At 40.5% G+C, this 22,784-nt stretch overlaps 1 protein-coding gene across 1 annotated transcript in view; it reads right to left on the reverse strand.

Annotated features, from left to right (window-relative positions):
• The window catches only part of ERC2 (ELKS/RAB6-interacting/CAST family member 2), a 959,419-nt gene that overhangs the window by 662,597 nt on the left and 274,038 nt on the right, over window positions 1-22,784 (reverse strand). Inside the window, exon 5 of the mRNA XM_032412144.1 lies at window positions 1,195-1,269. Within this exon, the coding sequence (XP_032268035.1) occupies window positions 1,195-1,269 (75 nt within the window). The remainder of the gene's footprint in view (window positions 1-1,194; window positions 1,270-22,784) is intronic.

Below are 22,784 nucleotides of genomic sequence, written 5' to 3' on the forward strand. Positions count from 1 at the left end.
GCAAATGCATTATGAGTGCCTCAACTCATATAACCTCATTTGGGGGACACAGAGTTTTAAAAGCAAATGCTCCACATTATTTCCACAAAAATTCACTTGGATGAAGACATTGTCATTGACAAAAAAAAAAAAAAAAAAAAATCCCAAGTCAGAATTGTACATGCCAAATATTCAATGGCTGGTGTTAGTTTCTTTATCCCCAGGACTTAGGAATTTTTTGGCAGACAGTTCAAAATCATGTGCTATAAAAAGACAGAAAAATCATTATCCAATCCTATCAGCAAGCTACAGAATTCTCTTGTAGGCTAATGGTGATCAGCAAACTCTCAAGTGTTAAACTCTGGAATACCAGATTGTAAACATCATTGTGATAAATTTTTTTTTCTTCATGAAACAATTTAAATCAAGAATTATTTACTCTTAGATAAACACTATTTGCTTCCTTCTGGTAAACACTGAAAGTAAAAAAACCTTTATTTACATTTCTAGATACTGACAAAGCAATTGGGTTTCATTTAGATCTATTTCTTAATCATACGTCATGGCTTAGCCATCATCATTTATTTCATTGTTCTTTAAATGCCCTAAATCTATACAGGAGGATCTTTGGTTCTTTTAAATAACATATCTCTATGCTTCCACAGCTAACTAAGATACCTTATGAGTATTTAGTAAGTTATTATTACTTCCAAACTTGGTTAGGAGAAAATACTGGAGTCCTGGGAAAGTATTATTCTTTGAAAAGTACATTTTACTGATAGCATAATTTTAATTATTTAACGACTTCATTGCATATAAGGCAACTTCTCTTTGCCAAGTCTTAGTTTTTTTAAAGTGTCTTTTCTTCGTAATGTGAATGAAAAGGGGAAAAAAATTATTCTAGCTTTAGAAATTTCCTTTTAAAGCACACACAAAACCTCCCCTAGGGTTGAAAGCATTGGCCATGCTCTGGAAATGAACCCAGCTCCTTTCAGCCAAGGGATACTTGAGCCCTTTATTCTTTTGCCCAGAATAGACATCCTAATTAAAGGGCCAATAAATTAAATGTACCCAAGAAGGCAAAAAGATGCAGAAGGAAAGCACCCACCAGGGTGCCTAGAGAGAAACACAAGGTTCGTTTCAAGTGTAGGCACCATCAAGTTAGAACAAACTCTGGACGCACAGCTGTTTTTGACAAATGTGAACAGCTCCTACCTTCATTTCAATGACAGTCTGGAGAGCCTTCGTCTTTGCTGGCTCCGGCTGAAGTTGGCTCCTTCGGTGCAATTCCTGGGGAGGAACACGATAGAAATAAGCCTGACGGTTCATCCTTCCGTTACACCATGACCTTTACACAGGTACCACACAGCCCACTGGGTGCAGGCTCGCTGTGCTCCGACATGAACAAGCTACAGGTGACTCTTCCCCCACCCTCGTTAGCGTCCCTTCTGCCTGGAGCCTGCGTTCGGTGAAAAGCTCCTGGCACATGCGCTATTTCTGAAACTACCATCAATAATTAATGTCAACTGTGACAAAGCCAGCAAGTAATCATAGTCCAAATACTGTTCAACACTGGGGCTCTTGCCCAGCCATCAAATCATAATTTACTAAATTACATTACTCTGTGCTCCCAATACAAACACAGCATGGAAACGGAGGAAAGAAAATGACTAACGTGGTTGCAAATCCACTGCACGCTTGGCATTTTGCTACTGAGGTAGGTTTGAAATGAGCAATTTAAGACCTTTTCAGTACCACTGTGTCACTTTTTGGAGTGAACTGATGTGATGAAACCCTGTTAATATCTTGCTTCCTAATTTACAGTTTCGGTCCTCATTCAAAATCACATCTGTGTGTGATATGTTTATGCACTCGTGATGCCAAGAAATTAAAACTGGCATTAATATCAACAGTGTTAGCAAGGAGACAAAAATGGTTAAAGCCAGATGCAGACCCAAGAACTTCTGGAATGTGACAAATATAACTTTAGGTAAAACATAAAAAACATAATTACAATTTTAAGCTGGAAGGCTCACTTTTTGCATGCCTCTTCTCCAAAGAACAGTTCTGTCAAGACTTTGAAAGTTTCCTTGGCAGAAGAAGAGATAAGATTTTTTTTGTTTATGCTTTGATTTTCTTAATAATAATTAGCAACAGTTTTATGAAAGTAGCCAATTAGCTCACATACGTCCATGCTGCTGATACAAGTCACCTATGGAATAATTCTATAAGACCTATTTGCTTGCAGAAAAATCATTTAAATTCAACATGAAGTTGTTCTAGCCCTTTACATTCCACTGGGCCACAAACATTAAAAACAAACAAACAAACAAACAAACAAAAAAACCACCTAGGGCTTTAGGGAAGAGAACCAACATGACTTCTAGCTCTTTTCAAGTAAAGGTATTAAAATTAACTCTCATTCCACCACTACCATCTACTACCATCACCATTTCATAAAGACAGAACATATTAATGCAAATATTGCCAGAAAAACAGAGTCCCACAGTAAAAGATAATTCTTCTCAGGATAATAAAACAAACAATCTTTTGCCCATATTCTATTAACATTGTTCTTATTTGCCAGCGGCCCAAGAAGACTTGGTCATGGACCACTGTCTAGGGACCAGCACTGGAGAATCACCACTACGCCTCCGGAATATAGCATATTTTCTTCCCAAAGTCATCACTGGCACAAACCAGCAAACCTGTGCAAAACTACTTCTCAATCTCCAATTTAAGAATTTGAATTAGTGCTTCCTAATTATTCAAAGTTGTCTCACATCATTTAAAATATTTTTTCCCTAACATATCCTTGGAAGAGATGGAGTCAAGTATTTCTGAACCCATTTTATGAACTTCTGTCCTTTTGGAGATCTTCTGTCCTTTTGGAGGTACTGGACTAAAATAATCCAGCAACACTGGTCATTTTTAGGCTTCATGGACATGGCAGAGATTTTCTGAAGGAATGACCTTAAAAACAGTTTCCCTTTATTGAGCATCTACAATGTCCCTGACACATGTCTCTTTCAGGCCTCAACACTACCCTATGAAGAATCTGACCTGTGTGGTGAGTCCAGTGGGCTACTGGTAAACATTTAACAACCAGCACCCACCATGGCCAACTTCAAGCCACCTAAGTGGTATCACTGAATGCAGAGTTGGGAAGAAAGGCCCAATAGCACCCCATTGCATAGTATTTCTATTATATGGACAAAATAAATGTAATAACCTCAAAAACATCAATAGTAAAATGTAACCAAAAAAATTAGTAAATCATGAGTTTTAATACAACGTCTTTAATCATGAGTTTGTATATTTAATTTGTAACATTAGCTGTTAGAACAAGTTTCCAATTTTTACTTTCATCGACCAGTACAATCCAGTTCCAGCACACCACCGGGTCAATCACATAAGGACTTCAACCTCCAAAGAAAGCTACTTAGCCTTCAACATACTTCCAAGATTGTTGGAGTTCACTGGACCAATAAAATTTCATAGATAAAAAAATGGAAAGTAAGTAACTTGTCAGAGTTGCTCCACGGGAGGTGGTAGAAGAAATACATTTCACATGTCACCAATTCTGATACCATGTGGCATCAAAAGCATCTTAATGAAAAAAGCTGAGAATCGAATTCGTGGTAATTTCATACCATAGCCAAACCCAGTTCCAGAATAATAATTTGAGGAGAGAGGTTAAGCTTCCATAAAACAAGCAAAAATAATTAAGAAGCAACTAAGTAACACAAATAGAAAATAAAAACCATAGGGTAAAGACACGTGCTATTATAATTTCTGCCAAGCACAAAAACATTTTTAAGGGCAAACATGCAATAACAAAGCTAAACTTGTAGCAATAGTTTTGCAAAAATGGAAAGAGAGTTTTCTTGGCTATAATTATACAAGTTCCATTATAGTATAAACCAGCTCAAAATCCAGATTGGGCCCTTAGACTCTGTGTCACTCTTTAAAAAGTAAAATAAAATAAAATCTCCAATTATCTGAAAATTGCAATTTTCCTATCTTAACTACACTATATTTCAATCAATCCTGACTTCACAGTTACTTAGGATCACCTTAATTCCTAAGGTGTCAGGTAAGTGAAGATCGTAATCCACATATAGATATCATGGACTGTCTGAAAGTTCCATCTCAGACACTTCATCCATTTCTGAGATATAGGATCCTTAAAATGCTCACTTTGATTGTGGCAGACAGGAGCAGTTGCCTGACCAAGATTTGTGCTCCTCTTCTTTAATGTAGAGTGTTGTTAGGAAGCACCACCACCACTGCCCTTGTATCAGGATGGTGCCATGTGACTTTTATCTGGCCAGTGGGATATGGGCAGAAATGAAGAACTCAACTTTCATAAAAACTTCGTACTCTGTCCTCAATTCTCCCTTTTTTCCTGTCTGCTGGCTTAAAGTAAAGAACTCCAAGATCTAAGAAGATGGCAGAATTCCAAGATAAAAGGAGCCCAGGTTCCTGAAATGCCATATAAAAAGGCCACTGAACACTCACAGGGGATGGCAGGGTGTGTGTGAAAAAGAAACCTCTGTTAAGTTCACCTCTGCACCTTTAGACTTTCTCTGTAAAGATCCCAGTCTTCTCTGCCTTAACTACTGCAATGACTATAAGGAAAAATAACACCTAATCAGCCCTGTGTTGTTTGTAGCCTTTGAATCACAAAATTGATTTTAACATGTGACTGCCTGCCGAATTTCTCTAAATAGACAGTAAGATGTGTTGGTTGCTGGGTGTTCCAACGATGCCTAACTATCTGAAAGATGCACCCGTTATGCACTAATCTTAAACAATGGAAGAATTTCCCTAGAAGCATCTGGTATAGATACAAGGGAGTACAAGATTTAACTTACTCTGGTTAATTTTTAAAGGACAGTATTAAATCAAGTACAGTGGATTTATGCTTTTCTGGGTCACTGATCTCTATAAGAATTAGACGGAACGTGTGGATTCTCTCCAAAAACGAGTACCAAAGCACACACAAACAAAATGGTATGCACCATTTCAGCTGGTTCACAGGACCCGGGACAGCACCTGGGAGGTTCATCTTTGAACCAGACTGTAGGCTAAAAAACATTTATTAAGAAGAAAGAGCATTGTATGGGGAGTCAGGAGCCCACAGTCCCAGCCTAAGACCTTGGGCACACCTCTTCCCCACTCTGAGCTACAGAATGAGGAGCTTTATGAGTGGGTTTCTTTGAACATCCAGATTTTTAATAAGCAGCTGACTCTGAATTGCTGATCACTGGCTGGTATTTCTAGTTACACCAGTTCTCATTTTTTAAAAACAGGCTAAAAATAAAAGAAGAAAATCGGCAGCATCAAAAACTTTAATATCTCACTGTGATATTGTCACCTGGGATATATATTTTCTTATAATTTCAAGTATAGGTTGGCCTTAGCTGGTTTAAAACTGCCAGTTCCTCCAGGTGACCAATATGGAAATATACCAAGAACCCAGAATTTTAAGCATGAAATCTCAAGTGGTTCATTGGGATGACATTTCTGGGAAGTTAATGAGTATCTAGAGTCTAGTGAATTAATGTGGATGGACACTAGCTTCTTAGATGAGCCTGGCAGAATAATGTTTGCACACACCATTTACTCTCTTCAGTAGGAAACACACACACACACACACACACACACACACACACACACACAAAACCTCAAAACTTTACTTTCTATCCAAAGGTAATTCACTATTTTTATCTGACTTTCCCCTTTACTGTTCTGGTAATCTACTATGGAACAAACCACCCCAAATTTAGTGGTATGAGACCACCACCATTTAATTATGTTCATGAATTCTAGATCAGGAATATAAAGGATAGACTGGGGAAGGCTTGTTTCTAAAGCATGATGTCAGGGACTAGAACAGTTGGGACTGGTGGATCCACTTCCAAGAAGGCTTCTTCACTCATGTATCTGGTGTGCTGGACTGAAGAAGACTTCAAGGCTGGGTTTCACTAGAATATCACCTATATATGGTGACACCTGTATACGGTCTCTCCATGTGGCTTGGGCTTCTTCACAGCATGGCAGCCTCAGGATGTCAACCTTGTATATTTAGGTGTAAAGACTCCAAGAGCAAGCACTCCAGCAAATAAGCCAAAGACTGCATAGCCCTTTATTACCTAACCTCAGAAGTCCCATAGTATAACCTCTGCCATGCTCTGTTGGTTGAAGCAGTAGCAAGCCTGCTCAGATTCCTGGGAGGAGTGCCAAAGAATCTGAAGCCATATTTTTAAATTACCACTTTTAAGGAACAAAACCAGTTGAAGAAACTGACAGGAAAGTAACACTATAATCTCAAACATCAACTCACATCAGTCTTAAGATATGGCAGATTCATATATTCAAATAATAATTTGAGGCAGGGCATATAGGAAATACAGCAGTGAGCCAAGCAGACAAATACCCCAGCCCTTATGGGTTTTTCATTTCAAATTCCAATGAGAAAGACGCACAATAATTTAAAAAGGAGACTAAACCAGTTTTCTGTTAAGTGTTTTAAAGGAAAATAAGTCAGAAAAGTGGAACAGGACACACTGTGTGAGGGGATCAATTGCAACTTTAAAAAGAGTGATCAGAGAAAGCTTCATGCTAAGGTAACATTGAACAAAAATCTACAGGAAATGGAGGAACCAGTTGTACAGACATTGCAAGCAGAGGGAATAGCAAATGTTTAAGTACCAGGCTAGCAGTGAATAAGAGATGGGGAAAATAGGTCAGAGAAGTGCTAGGGTGCAGGATGACACACGGGGTCCAAATTTGGTTTTACTCTGAGGAAAATGGGGAGCCACTGGAAGGTTCTGAGCAAAGACAAACCATGATATAATGCACATCCTTAAAAGTCTGTTCTGGCTGCTGGGCTGCAATATGGTTTGGGGTTGAGGAAGGAGGTAAGGGCAGAACTATAGAGACTAGTAATAAGCAACTGGAATAACCCCAGCAAGGGATGATAGAGCCTGGGACCACAGTGACAGAGTGGAGGCAATGAGAAGGAACTGAGTTTGGATATGTTTTGAAGGTGAGGCTGACTTGACTTCCTGACAGATTGCCTGGAGACAACAGAAAGAGAGAAGTAAAAGATGGCTTTGTGGTTTTTAGCATGGACAACAGGAAGAATGCAGGTGGAAAACCAAGATAGGGAAGATTGGGAAGGAGAAGTGAGAGTTATGGGAACCAAGAGTTTGGTTTTGCATGTGTTAAGTTTGTGATGCTATAAGACATTCAAGTGGAGATGCTGAGTGGGCAGGTGGATAGATGAGTTGGATTTGAGGGGAGAAGTAAGAGCTACAAATAAAAATTTGGGATCAGCCAATAGATAGTACCTAAAGCTGTGAGCCCAGATGAGATCAACTGGGAACTACACATAGAAGGAGAGGAGAGGAAAGAGGACTGAGCCCAGGGGTGACCCAACATTAAGGGGTCTGAGAAGTGAGGAAGAAGCAGTGAAGGAAACTGAGAAGGAATAACCAGTGAAGTAAGAAGAGAACCAAGAGTACAGCATCACAGAAATCAAGTGAAGAAATGAGTCCAAGATGCAGGAGTGACCACCTTATCAACTGCTGCTGAGAAGTTAATAGGATGAGACCAGAGGATGGACCACAGGATTTAGGAGCATGGCAGGCCATTAGTAACATTGACTGGAGCAGTTTTGGTGGAGATTGTGAGTGAAGTTTGACTGGAATGTGCTGTGGGAGAAAGGAAGGAGCAAAGAGCCTCAGGCTACTATATTTCCACAGGGTACTATTTAACTGATGATTTATTTCATCAAAACTGTGATTTAAATTTGTATACTCATGTTTATAGAAGCATTATCACAATAGCCAAAATGTGGAAGCAACTGAAATGTCCATCAACAGATGGATGGTAAACAAAATGTGATATGTAATTACAGTGGAATATTACTCAGCCTTCAAAAGGGACAAAATTCTAACATGTGCTACAATATGGATGAACCTTGAGGACATTATGTTTAATGAAATACAGCAGTCATAAAAAGACAAATACTGAATGATCTCATTTATATGAGGTATCTAGAGTAGCCAAACTCATAGAAACAGAAAATAGAATCCTGATTGCCAGGGACTAAGGGTAGGAAATGCAGAGCTGTTGTTTAATGGGTGCAGAGTTTCGGTTTTGCAAGGTAAGGAATTTCTAGAGGGGCGCCTGAGTAGCTCAGTCAGTTAAACAGCTGCCTTCAGCTCAGGTCATGATCCCAGGGTCCTGGGATCAAGCCCTCTTTGGGCTCCCTGCTCCGTGGGGAGCCTGCTTCTCTCTCTCCCTCTACAGCTCTGCCTGCTTGTGCTTGTGCCCTCTCTCTGTCAAGTAAATAAGTAAAATCTTTTAAAAAAAAAAAAAAGAATTTCTAGAGATTGCTTGCATAATGATGTGAACATACTTAACACTACTGAACTATACGCTTAAAAGTGGTTAAGATGGTAAAGTTTATGTTGCGTGTATTTTACCACAACTTTAAAAATTTGCAAGCCATAAACATAATAGAACTTGTTGGAGTCCCACAACCCTCGCCATCTCCATTCTTCTAGAAAGAAACCATTACCTTAAAGTTGGTATCTTTCTCATGCATGTTTTTGTGCTTTTATTATATATGTATGTCCTTGTAAATAGTATAAATTTAACAACAGAGCACATTCTTTTTTAATTTACATAAACGCCAGCTGTCTGCCCTACACAAAGCTTTTGCATTTTGGTTTTTACCGCAACAATACTTACGTTTTTAGAATTTATCTGTGTAAATAAGTGTTTCCCACTCTTTTTATTCACTACAAACAATGTTGTAATAAACACAGTACATTAAAAAAAAATCTGTTTTAGGTATCTTTACATTCTTAACTGCATAACAGCTCTCTTCTTCTTGAAGCATTCAGTTTCTTCTGCTTGGAATAATCCTCTACCCTTTTTGTTCTCTTTTTGTCTACAGGGATCAGCAAACTATAGCCCATAGGCCAAATCCAGCCCACCATCCGTTTTGGTAAATAAAGTTTTATTAAAACACTGTTATATCCATTATTTTACATATTGTCTATTGTTGTTTTCATGCTACAGTGACAGAGTTTAGTAGTTGTAACAGAGACCATATGGCCTTGCAAAGCTGGAAATATTTACTATCTGGCCTTTTACAGAAAAAGTTTGTCAATCCTGGTCCAGAATAGAATATCTTCAATATTCATCCTAGCCATCTCAGAAAAAATACCAATTCCTCATATGGTTGTTTCAAATATGTCCACAAATTCTTTGACATTCCCTTTATAGGATGAAGCCTAAATATCTTCCCCTTGAATCTCAACTGAGCTTAGTAATTCAGTCTAACAAATAGAATATGGTAGAAATGACATCTGCAACTTCAGAGGCTTGGTCATAATGACACTATGGCTTCCTTTTTGCTCACATTCTTGGATCACCTGTTCTGGAAGAAGCCAGCTGACACATCATGTAGATACCTCAAGTTACCCTATGGAGAGGCCCATGTGGCATGAAACCGAGGCCTCCTGCCAAAAGCCATGTGAATCAGCCATAGCAGAAGTGAGTCGTCCAGCCCCTGTGAAATCTCCAGATGCCTGCAGCCCTGCCCAACAGCTTGATGGCAACCTCATGAGGAACTCTGGGCCAGAACCATCCAGCTAAGTGACTCCCACATTCCTGACCCACAGAATCTGTGAGATAATAAGTGTTCACTGTTTTAAGCCAGTAAATGTTTGGGGTATTTGTTACGAAGCCACAGATTACAAATAGGTCACAGAAAGGCCATTAGTTGACCCTCCACGCTAGTCTACATCCTGCACCCCCATATACACTCTCATAACATTGTGTACCTTTCCTTCATATCACTGGAAATGGCTGCAATTTTACACTAACTTATGAAATCAATGGATTCATGTCTGTGGCTCACCATTGGATGGTATACTCCATGAGCACAGGGACTCTATATGTCCATTATATTCCCAGTAACTAACATAGTGCCTGTCAAGAATAGGTGCTCAATAAATATTGACTGATTGAATGAAACAGTCCAAATGACATTGTACTTATAAGCCTATAAGTTCTATAATACCTTTAGACCAAAAATGATTTTGATGTGAAGGATGGCAATAGCTAATAGTTATTTATACATGTGCTAAGCACTTTGTAAATATTAACTTATTTAATCATCACAATAACCTTTTTAGATAGATACTATTATTATCATCATTTTTCACTCAAAGACATGGAAGCATGGAGAAGTTAGTGACTTGCACAGTCTACTGAATTGCACTGCTGGGACTTGTCCTAGGCAGTCTGGTCCCAGGGCCTCTGCTCCTAACCACTGTACTATACTGCCCATGTTTCACCATGCAGCTTTGATTTGATATTTGAAGCTGACACCTAGCTCTCCAATGGCTTCTTTCATTGTAGTCACCTCCCTATTTCTCCTTTGATTCTGTCTTCCATTTCTCACTCCTTTCTTGAGGACTTGAAAATTTAAAGAGACTTATCTCAATAGCAGTTGTCTGGTACTGATATCCATATTAGATATTAAAACTTAAATGGCAAACATGGTTAGGCATACAGAAATAGAGGGGAAAAAATGATGACTTTCAAATATTAACATCCTTCTCAATCTTTGACAGATCAAGCATTTAAAAAATGACCTAAAAGATTTAAATGATATAATTAGTAAGACTAAATTAATAGACAATTACAGTGAACTTTAGATTCTACAGATCCTCATTTCAAGACTCCATGGAATATTTAAACAGATTGATCACATACCAGACCACCAAGAAAAACTTTAATCAGATTCCAAAACGCAGAAGTGATATAGGCCACATTCTTTGTCCATACACAATAAAACAAATTAATAACAAAAGTTAAAAATGAAACCTTACTATTTGGAAGGTAAAGCTCAGAAAGTCTTAAAATTCATCCTATACAGTTAAACAGATCCTGTCCTCACATACCTACCAGGTGTGTGACCTTGGGCAATTCCTGAATTTTCTCTGATCCTCAGGATGGTGAAGTTGAAATGAGATAAGCATATGAAGTACTTAGCTGGGCTGGCACACAATACACTCTCAATAACTGAAACTTATACTTATTATTGTTGCTGCTCCTGTATGATTATTAGTATTCCTGAAAGTATATCAGAGAATTCAGCCTGGCAGAATGCATTCCCTGCCCACTTGTTCTACAGTCTGATACTGGTTACCATTAGCCTAGGTAGGTGTGCCTGAATAAAATTCAAGAAATATTTGCTGATGGCCCACTATGTGCCAGGGAAAACACACACAGAATCCCTGCTTTCGTGAAGCTTACATTCTAGTGCAGGTATTCTCAATGGAGGTGGTACCATGCCTCCAGGGACAGTGAGTTGCCCAGTGTTGTTGGAGTGTAGGAAGTGATGAAGACAGTGTTAGGAGATGAGACCCAAGGGGTAAGGGCTAGGGAAGAGACAGACTGTATAAGGCCATGTAGGCCCTCATTAAAACCCTGGTCTTATACAGAAGCCTTCAAATTCTTGAGAGATAGGAAAACAGTTTCCATGGAAATACATAAATATAATATAAACTTAGCATTAAATTATTTTCTTTAGTCTTCACCAAAAAAATAGACATTTGGGAACCTAAGACCATACCGCATGAATCTGTACACACACACACATTTCCCTTAGTTTGGTTGTTTTTTTTTCCCCTTAGTTTGTTTTCATACATAACCTACTCCTTTTCCTAAATTTGCATTAAAGATTGTTTGGCAGATTTATCCTGGTCTTTTGGATGATATGATCCTGGGAACCATAGAAATTAATAGAATAAGAGGTCAGGTTCCAAATATTTGGCCAGTGGCATAAGCAATGTCCTAGGAGTAACAACAAAGTTTAGTTATTTAATTCATTAATTACTGAGTGCCTAATAGATGCTAGACAATGCAGAGATAACGAAGATAAATGAAATATCATGCCAGGTCTCAAGGAACTTGATTTTCTGGTGGAAGAGGGAGTACATAACTAGAATACAAGACTGCAATTAATAACAGCAGCCACCACTTCCAGAATGTTTACCATATGCCAAGCCCCATGCTTCCCGACTAGCCCCTGACTGGATCTATACAGCATCCTTATAGGTAGCAGTTACCACCCCCATGGGAAAGCTGCAAGCAGTCAGACTCAGAGGGGTAAGTAACATGCCGGAGATCACAGTGTAGTAAGACTTGAGAGTGTAACCATGGTGTCTGACACCTAAACTCACACCCTTCATTACTAACATAACACTTGGTTTATATTGCTATTTGTGGTCCCCCTTCATGCTCTACAAACATGTAAGATTTTAACAGGTAAGTAAATCTGACTTCTTGTTTGTTTCTCAGTTCCCTGTTAGGACCCACCAGTTCTGAATAATATGTTATGGGGGAGAATGAGAGGCAATCATCCACTCCCTGAGGAGGGAAGGATGACTGTGGAAAGCTTCACGGAAGAGTACATGTGGGTGGTCCAAAGTCTTTCTTTGTAAGCAGTCATTATTCTGTCCACTATGTATATGGCACGGTGTTGGGTGCTGTCAGCAGCACCCTGGTCATTCACCCCAGCCTACGTACATGATCTTGTCTGCTCTTGGAAGCTAAGCAAGTTTGGGTCTGGTTAGTACTTAGATAGAAGAGCACCTGAAAAAAATGGATGCTATAGGCTTTTAGTGTGGAGCCAAGAACCACAGATTATTCCCAGGCCTTGAAATCTAGTGGAGTTTGCCCGGTTGAATTTTGAAACTGCACTGGACTACTGCTTCCATTTTACCTTCCATTTCTCCTGTCTGAACTGGAATGATTGTAACTTTTATACCTGCCTGTCCCATCTTTGTCTGTTGGGAGCAGATAAATTGTTTCTTTAGTGTCACAGATCCATTGATGACAACCCTCAGGGGTTGTACTTAATCGATTACACCCAGAGCCTCATCCATACATAATTTAGATGATTTAAATGATGGGATTTTTAAACTGATGAGATTTAGATGAGATTTGGGGCTTTGAGTTGATACTGTCATGGGATAAAAATTTTGGAGACTGTGGAATGGGGAGAATGTATTTTTTATTTGGGAGAGATGTGCATCTATGGGGGCCAGGTGGTAGACTGTAGCCAGCAGAATAATGCCGCCTACCAAAGATATCCACTCCTATTTCCTGTGAATATGTTACATTGCATGGCAAAGGGAACTTTGCAGATGTAATTAGGGTTATAGATGTTAAAATAGGGAAATTATCCTGGATAATTTGGGTGGGTACAATCTAATCACTTGAGCCCTTTCAAAGCTCAGAAATTCCTGTGACTGGAGGCAGAAGAGAGATGCAGCAGATGGGGAAGTCAGAGATCCTAAGTATGAGAAAGAGTCAATGTGCCATTGTTGGTTCTGAGATCTAGGGCCATGTACAAGCACCAAAGGAGGTCTCTAGGGAATAAGGATGGTCCTCCAATGATCGTCAACACAGAAATGGGGACTTCAATCCTTCAAATACAAAGCACTAAATTTGGCCAACAACCTGAATCAGCTTGGAAGCAGATTGATCTCAAGAGCCTCTAGAAAGGAGCAGAGTCCCAACAACAGCTTGGTTTTGGCCTCATGAGCCTCAAAACAAAGGATCCAATTAAGCAATGCTGTACCAGGACTGCTGATCTGTGAACTCATAAATTTGTGTTGTTTTAAGCTGTTAAATGTGCAGTCATTTGTTATGGCAGCAATAGAAAACTAATATAAGGTGGTTAATCTTTCACTAACCTTTGGACTCCCCTGTTAGACAGCTCTTCCTACACCGAGGTGACACACATACCCCTGGAGATACTCTATACAGACCTTCATTCTATTCATTCAAGGACATAAGAACAAATCACTTTCCTCTCACATGATGACAGCTTCATGGTTCAAAGTCTTTCTTACTAAAGAGTCCTATTCTATCCACTGTTTCTTATAAGGCATGGCATCAGGTGCTTTGAGCAGTACCCTGGCCACTTACCTTAGTCTACTTCTATGTCTTAGGTCATATTCCTGAGAGGCAGAACCTGAGACAAGGACTTTTATGCAAGTAATTTATTAATGGAGGGCTCACAGGAGAACCCATATGAGAAGGAAATAAATCATATAGAGAAGAGAAGGAAGTTAAGCAAGGATGTTGTTGTATAGAAAATTTAGCCTGAGCCTAAGCCTGAGCCTGCAGGGAGCTCTAAGAACTAAATTGTGCTGCAGAATCTGTCCCATTGGAGGCAAGGGGGCCAGCCCCCCGTATCCCTGCTCTAGTCAGTCACTACCTGTGGGCTGCCTGGCACTTCTGGGCAAGGGGAAGTTTGGCAATCCTAGTCAACCAAAGGCACACCTCCAAATAAAGATCACAAATGTGGATTGTTGGCAGCGGCATCCACAGTCATTGGAAGACAGGTACACCTGCCCAGTTGCCCACAGGGGCCACCCAACCATCATTCCACGTTCCTGGATCTTTACACATTTTTCCTCATGTCCCTTTCTCTCTCGAGTACTTGGAGAAGGTGTGGGAGAGGGAGGGCCTGGCTGCTTCACACCTCCAGCCAGAGGGCCCATTTTAGAGATGCCAGCAGGGGATGGCATATGAATCAACAGTGTGTTCCCTGCACACCTCCACAGTCCAGATGGCTACACATCCCAGAAGCGGAGGGTGGCTCCTACGCAGACAACTTCCCTGGCTGAAGATATGCACCACACTTTAGACCATGAAGGAACACACTGCGGTAGTCATGGTGACATTTTCACCAAAAAAAAGGCCACAGTCTTTCTTTTGCTGCAAATTTTCATTTCAAACACCCATCTGTAGTAAAATCTTTTAGTGTAAAATACCGAGGGCTCATAGAATTGGAAAGCCACAAGGGAACTAGTTGGTGCAGCTTCTCACTCAGAGCGTGAATTCCTTCTTTTTCCTAATGTAGATCACTGAGCTGAAGCTTAAACAATCTCAGATTTGGGCAATCACACCTCCAAGAAGAAATTCTGATAGTTGGGAAGTTCTCTCCTTCCAGATGTTATGTCAAAATCTGCTCCCTCTAACTCTTCCATTTGGTCTGGTTCTTCATTACACAGAATTTGATAATAACACTCGTGCTGACCATTCACTGAAGCTTTGCCATGTCCCAAGCATTGCACTAAGTAGTTGACATGAAATATCTCATCTAATCTCCCACACTTGGGAGGCAAGTACTAATCTTATCCCCACTTATCAGAAAGACCTACGTTTCAGAGTGGATAATGGAGCAGCCCAAGACCAAACCACTGAGAAGCAAAGCTGAGATTTGGATCCTTAGCTATCATTCTCCAAAAGCTCAGCCAAGCTCTTGATGTGCAGCCTCCACTGAACAAATTCACCTCTTTGTCATAAGATGGCACTCCAAGTATCAGAAGCCTCTCTCTCTTACAGACTTTTCTTTCTACCTGAAATATGTCCAGGTCCTTCAGTCATTCCTGATAAAGCATAAGAGCCAAAATAAGAACCATCCCGGTGGCCCTTCTCTGAAAAGTTTGCAGGTTCTAATCTCTTTTCTAAAATGTGGTGCCAGGAACTGGCCATTCCACAGGCAGCCTCTACGATAGCAATAGTAGAGTCCATCCTTACACATCTTATTAAGCAGCCAAAAACTGGGTCAGCCATTTCGGCAGCTGTGAGCTGACACTTTTCTGCATCAAATGAAGATGCTTCTGAATCCGAAATGGTGTGACCATAAAGGTGTGGGACAAGGAAGGGGTCTCACATGATGAGCCTGGGGCCAATCTCCCAGAGAAGTGCCCGATATATAGGTGGTTCTTGCAAACATCTGGCTTTTGGGTACCACCGATGGAGCCTTTTAAACCATCATCCATACATTGAACTGTAGTTTTAAGGTTTCAGATGGTGACCAAAACCTGTTGGTGCTCCTTGCAAGCCAGCCCTAAACCTGCTCAAAATCCTTACCATCTAATCCTTGCAGCAGATTCTGTGCAACTCTGAAATGTTCGTATTGCATTTGCCCTTATTATTTTACTAAAATTAGTGGGAAACTGAAGCAAAAGGACTGACATAAGTGACAATAAATACAAGCCAAAGGACTAAGACAGGTGGCACCAGTGCATTTTGCAGCTCAAAATGGCTCATCTTTACCATGAATCAGACACTTTAGCCAGGAAATTCCCTTTTGAATATGAGGCTGAGTAATAAAACTATTAATGCTGCCAGAAAGAGACCCCTAAAGATTGTGTCTAAAAATGAAAAATAAGATTTTAAAATTATTTTCACATCTATGGGAACAGTGGTCCCTTTCTCCTGTAAACATGTAAGTGTAATCTGATTTGCAAATCACTTCTGGCTTTACCACCACCCAACTGTGAAACCTTGGACAAGACATTAGACCTCTCTGTGCCTCATGGTCTCATCTGTAAATGGGGACAATAGCTGCACCCACCCCATTTGTTATAAGGACGTGAAATGGTTAACAGGTATAAAGCCAGTATGCAATGGTTCCTAGAGAGTACCTGGAACATAGTTCAATAAATGTTGGCTATTTAACATTTATTTAATAGTGTGACTCAAGCAAAGAGCTAGTATCCTCCTATCTGGAATTCAGAGGGAGTTAAGACACGCCAGTGCAGGAAGAGCAGGGAGATGGAAAAGAGTCATGCACTCTGGGAGGGGGCAGGAATGGTTACAAAAAGAGGATGCTCTCAGGATAGCAGATGGTCCCTTTGTAAAAGTGTAATAGGTAGGTGAGAGGCAGTCTAGGCAGAAGGGCAATGATGGGTCTCATGTGGAGTTCAGACATAGGCAGAACTGGTCAATGGGAGGCCTTGGCAGAGACCTGGTTGGGCAGCAAGGGGAAGCCTGGGACAAGCTCTAGTCCTCAGGAGGTCCAGGAAAGAAAAAAAACAGGCCCCACTCTAGGAGCAAAGAGGGATGGGATGCAAGCCAGGGGCTACACTGTAAACTGTCTATGCGCAGGCTCTGAGTCACTGTCTAGCTCCCCAGCATCCAGGACACCCTTCAGCACATGGCTGAAACAAGAGAACCTAACATCCTCTGCAAAGTGCTTTCTCTGTATCTGAGCCAGTTTATCCTCTTCATGGCCTCTCTCACACAACTCCCACCCACAGCTCCCCAAGATCCTATGAATATCCTCATTTTACAGATAAGGGGACTAAGGCCCAGTGAGGTGAAATGAATAGCCTCAGTGCTCACATGAGGAAGGAATGATGGATAGACGGATGAAATAAGTTGGCAACATGGTCTCCAACCTAAGGGAAAAAGCATTTCCTAGAAAAAAGCTTCACATCACCCCCCAATTTCATCCCCCACCATAGGTCATGCTCATCCATCCACACTCCCCCCAACACAGTCCCCAGATTGTCCTTACTATTACATTCCCTTATTCATTGCAGTCTCTCAAAAGCCCAGTTCAAATCCCATCTACTGCAAAAGGCTACACACACACCCCTATTAATTCTTCCCTCTCGCCCTGCACTTTGCTTTTATTTCCATTAGAACACTGACCACAATACCCAACATTTCAGAGTAGTCTCTAAACCTGTACATGTTCTATTGTCTTTCAATTTTCACAAGTGTTTCCATCTCCTAGGTCAGGAAACTGAGAAACCAAGTGGCCTAAGAGAATACAGTTCTGATTCAATCCATAGCCTGTGCTCTTAGCCATTGGTATCCAGATTTTTCCAAGAGTCTTCATGCATGTATATGTGTATGTCTTCCATGGAGGGCCATGGAGGGTGGGGTGGAATGTGGCTCCCAGTCCTTAACATAACTCCATAGCATGCGCCCACTGTTGACACTCACCACTGTTTGCTAAATCTAGTTGACTTATTTAAATTCCAACCATGTTTAAAATGGGGTTAATATTTGTAACAGGACCTGATATATGGTAAGATGAAATAATATGCATAAATAAACAAGCAAAATTACTCCATGAGAAATGTTAAATATAATCTCACTTATATTCTATCCATTTGTTTCTACTCAATGTTGTTCCAGGAGAGATTTAAGGCAACATTTAACCCTTATACTAATGCTCTGAGGGATGCATTATTATTTCCATTTAACAACTAAGAAAACTGAGGAACAGAGAATTCATGAACCTTTACTCAAGTCACAGGGCTAGTGAGCAGCTGAGACAATTGGAACCCAGGCCTCCCTAAATGCAGATACCATGCTTTTCTGTTATATGGTGTTCAGGCTTGGGACAGGAGAGGGAATCACTTCAAGGTGGACTTGATAGTGTGTTACCTGAATCAGATGATTTCCCTTCAATTAAAGGGGCCATGAAGTCTTAACTTGGGATGGTGCTGAGTCTGAAGAAGGTGACCTACTGGCCTCAGCAATGCCTCCATGGGGAATTGGAGAGCTTAAGAAACTGGGATACAGGAGACCCCAAACCTAGACTCCAGGAAACACACTCATTTGACATTGGGTGTCAGACAGTTTCCCATAAGGTCTCCCACTAAGCAGCACAGCCAACGTCAGCAGCTACCTCCCAAAAGAAGGGGCCCAAGCAGCAGGGATATCCTTTGGGCTGCTTGTAAAACTATCTACTGCATTTTGATTCACCTCTGTGTATAATTATTTAATTAATTTACAAAACTGGGTATGTAATTTACAAAACTGGTATACGATAGTTGGCAGCCTATTTTAATGATGTTGGGGAAGAAAATTTACTAATACAGGAAAATGTTCACAATGAATTAAATGAAAAGAGTTGTTTACAAAACAGTACATACTTTTGTGAACCTACAATTTCTAAATTGCCTAAGAATAAGAATTTATACATATTTATCTTTAAACTGTCAATGTATAAGCTTATTTTAATTGCAACAAGAACCCAATAAGGCACTATTATTACCCCCATTTTGTAGCTTAGGGAACTGAGGCTTAGAGAGGTTAAGTCACTTGCCCAGAGTCCCAGAATCTTATGATAACACAGTCAGAATTTGAATCTAGAAGCCAAAATCCAGAGGCCAAACTTTAGGGCTCAGAGGGACAGCATGAGTGAAGTCATGGCAATAAAATAGCCAGGTCAAGACAATTCCACACCTATGGTCTTCTTTGATCTTCATAATTTTCTTGTGGACTAGGCAGGGCTACCACCTTTATCTCCATATGTAGACCAATAAACTGGGAGAGCACCCAACAAGGTAGCCATCAGGTCTGGTCAAATTATTAATTGCCTAGTATCTACATTTTCTACCAGGCTCATATGGTTCCTAAGGTAAGTGAAGCATCCATCATGGTCACAGCTATATTCTAACACATAGCAAGTACACAGCAAACAGTAGGCACCCAATAAAGATTTGTTTGAAGAATGAAAGAATGAAGTTCAGAAAATAGCATATAGTAGGTTAAATGGTACCTATCCTCCCCCCCCCCAAGAAAAGGTATATCTCCTTGGAACCTACAAATGTTACATCATATGGGAAAAGTATCCTTGCAGATGTAATTGAGTTAAGGATCTTGAGATGAGGTCATACTGGATTACCTGGCTGGGCCCTAAATCCAATGAAAAGTGTCAGTGTCCTGATAAGAGAAAGACAGAGGGAGATTTAAGACAGAAGAGGGGAAGACACAGACACACAGAGGAGAAGGCAATATAAAGATGCAGGCAGAGATTGGAGGGGAACACCTGGAGCCACCAGAGGCTGGATGAAGCAAGAAACAAATTCTCCCCTAAGGCCTCTGGAGGGGGGATGGTCCTGGTGACACCTTGATTTCAGACTTCTGCCCTCCAGAACTGTCAAAGAATAAATTTCTGTCATTTTAAGCCACCCGGTTTGTGGCAATTTGTTCCAGCAGCCCTGAAAAACTAATACACAGTACTACCAAGAGCAATGCGGGTGTGTGATACATTACTTCACCAGGCCTTCACAACACCTGCAGGGAAATGCAAGGTTGTTTGACCCATGTTTCAGATCAGCACAACGAACAAGTAGTTGGAATTATCCTGGCACAGAGGAAAATGTAGGGGTGCAGTGAAGGCAAAGGGGTGACCAATTCTCACGAGCCTTAAATGCCAGACTGAGTTGCTCAAGCTTGGCTGATGGGTTTCAGGAATCAAAAGATCAGAAATATGCTCAGGGAAGATAAATCAGTCAGCATTCTGAATATGGGGAGTTCAAGGAAGGCAGACCATCAGGAGCTCTTTCAATAACCAAGGACATGGGGGCCTGCAGGGAATGGGGACTGTGAGTGTAGAGAGGAGAGGGACAAGCAGCCACACTGACGTGTCCAGAAAAATAACAACAGCTGCTGTTTACTGAACTCCTGCTCTAGGCCAGGTCCCATGCCAACTGCTGACAGACATTACTGTATTTCTAATCCTCACAAGTTAACAGGCATCACTCCCATTTTAAAATGAGAGTCTGGAGATTAAGGAGCTTGCTTAAGGTCACTCAGCTTGGAGCAGAGAAGGCAGGCCTTGAACTACACCCGACTTGGGCACCCACATGTCCCAGTAGAAGGTGTGGCTACACATACAATAGTTGGTAAGCAGCTTCCAGGGGAGGGGGCGTAAGTTAAAAAAATAATGATCAGAAGAGCCGCCACCAAAAATAGTGGGTGGTTTCTTTTCTTTTCTTTTTTTTTTTTTTTTTTAAATAATGCTTGGAAAAAAGTGAATTTACCTGTAATCCCACTATGAGAGATAATTGTTTTCAACAGTCTGGCATAAACATGCTTTCCAGACTTTGTCTCCATGAATGTGTATACATGTGTATATGTAGGTGTGTGTGTGTGCATGCACACGCTCATGCACACACATGTTCTCTTTAATTAAAAGAGGACAATACTATACATGCTGTGGGGAAGTCTGCTGTATGCACTTAACATAAAATCCTAATAACCTGGTCTTTTATATAAATTTGACCAGCAGGACGATAATGAGTAAAGGCAGCCAGGGGAGGCAGTAACAGTGGTCCATCCCATGGGTAAGAGAATTTATCACTGGCATTGTTTATGAACACCTGAGCATTGTGAATAAAAGCACACTGATTTTTAGTCTGCTTATTATTGTTTCTAAATCCTCCACAGACAAACCACTCTGCTATCACCTGTGCCTAGAAGGGGCAGCATCTACTGCCCCCGCCCCCTTTGGCAAGCTGCTGCACTAGGGAAGATGGGGACTTGGTGGGCGGTGCGGGTCTCAGAAACAGGGATGGCTCATTGACTGTGCCACACATTGAAAGGCACACACCATGCTCTTGTTAGACAAGTAAGAAAACTGTCCCCACTCCCTCCTCATGGAGATCTTGAGAAAACATACTAGCAATACCCACCATGTCCTTTGTGATCTTGAGAGGAAAAGTATAAGAAAAGGTCAATTTAAAGTATGTTAAAAATACAGCCCATCTTCAATGGAGTCCTGGCAACTCATCCACAGTCGGGCAGTTCCCCTCTAAATTCACTGCTGAGTAGCAGGACAGATGACTTTCTTTCTTCTCCTTCTTTTGTCTTTCTTTTTTTTTTTTTAACACATCAAAGACCAAAACTACTTGAGATGAGTTATTGAGAAGATATAAGGGAAACAGAATAAACTGCTCTAAAAACAATCCAGCTGTCCACACAGACACAATTGGAATTTAGTTTCTAAAAACTATAATGGTATAATTTTCCTGTTGGCCATTCCCTTAAAATAATAATTGAACTGGCAAATCCATTCCTCATAAACACTTTCATCATCTTTGGCTTGACGAGGCCTAGCTACTGAGCCACAGATAAAAGTTTCTTCAAGATAGTAAATCATGAGCCATATGTTAGAAATTACCCTACGCCCCTATAAATGGGACTATACCCCCCTTTGTCTTTTCCAAAACGGTGGAAGGGATTTTTGGCAGCCAGACACACTTTAGAATCCCTGGGAGTAACACTGCTAATCCCCAACATGACACTTTGAAGCCTTCAGGGTCATATTTCACAACAGTATTTTCACAATGTCTGGAGAGATCACGTTTATAAAAACAGATTCAAAAAAACAACAACAAAAAGATAACCAGAAACTGAGCTCCAGCCATCTCAGGTGTGAGAAAATCTCTTGATGTTGGCTGTGTCTGTGCATGAAACACAGGCATCGTCATGAGATACAGCAAAATGTCACGAAGGACAACCTGGGATCTGCAGCCCAGGGGCCTGGATTCAAATCCTGGCTCCACCAGTTGCTAGCTGTATGACCTTGGACAAGTAACTTAACCTCTCTGTGTCTTAGTTTCGGTATCTGTGCAATGGTAATGGTAACAGTACTTGCTTCACATGGTTATGAGAATTAAATGTAATAATACAAAGGCTTCCAAAAATTTCCTGAAATATACTTTAGAATAGGCCTCCTACTATAACAAACAACTTGAATCGTAAGTTGAGTCAAGGTTTTTATAAGCCATGCCTGAAAGTGGAATATTCACTTTTGCTCATATTGGCCAGAACTTAGTCATACGGCCATACATGAAAGGCATCTGGAAAATGTAGTCCAGTAATGTGCCCATGAAGAACAGGGGAATGGGGTACTGGTGACAACAGCAGTCCATACAACATGGGTTTCACAGAAATGAAAATTTCATGAAACATTTCCTGTACTTACTAAACATGAGAAACTCTGATATTTCTATTCTACTCCACTCAATTCTAATCTTTTTCATTTAAAACACGTTGGTCATGACCCAATCAATTGATTGTCACAATCCACTAATATTTTGCTCAGTAAGTGTTAGTTGTTGTTATTGGCAGTGAGCAAAAGGACAAACTAGATGCTTTTG

Source organism: Phoca vitulina, unplaced genomic scaffold (assembly GCF_004348235.1).
Source record: "Phoca vitulina isolate PV1807 unplaced genomic scaffold, GSC_HSeal_1.0 scaffold13, whole genome shotgun sequence".
Lineage (NCBI taxonomy): Eukaryota > Metazoa > Chordata > Mammalia > Carnivora > Phocidae > Phoca > Phoca vitulina.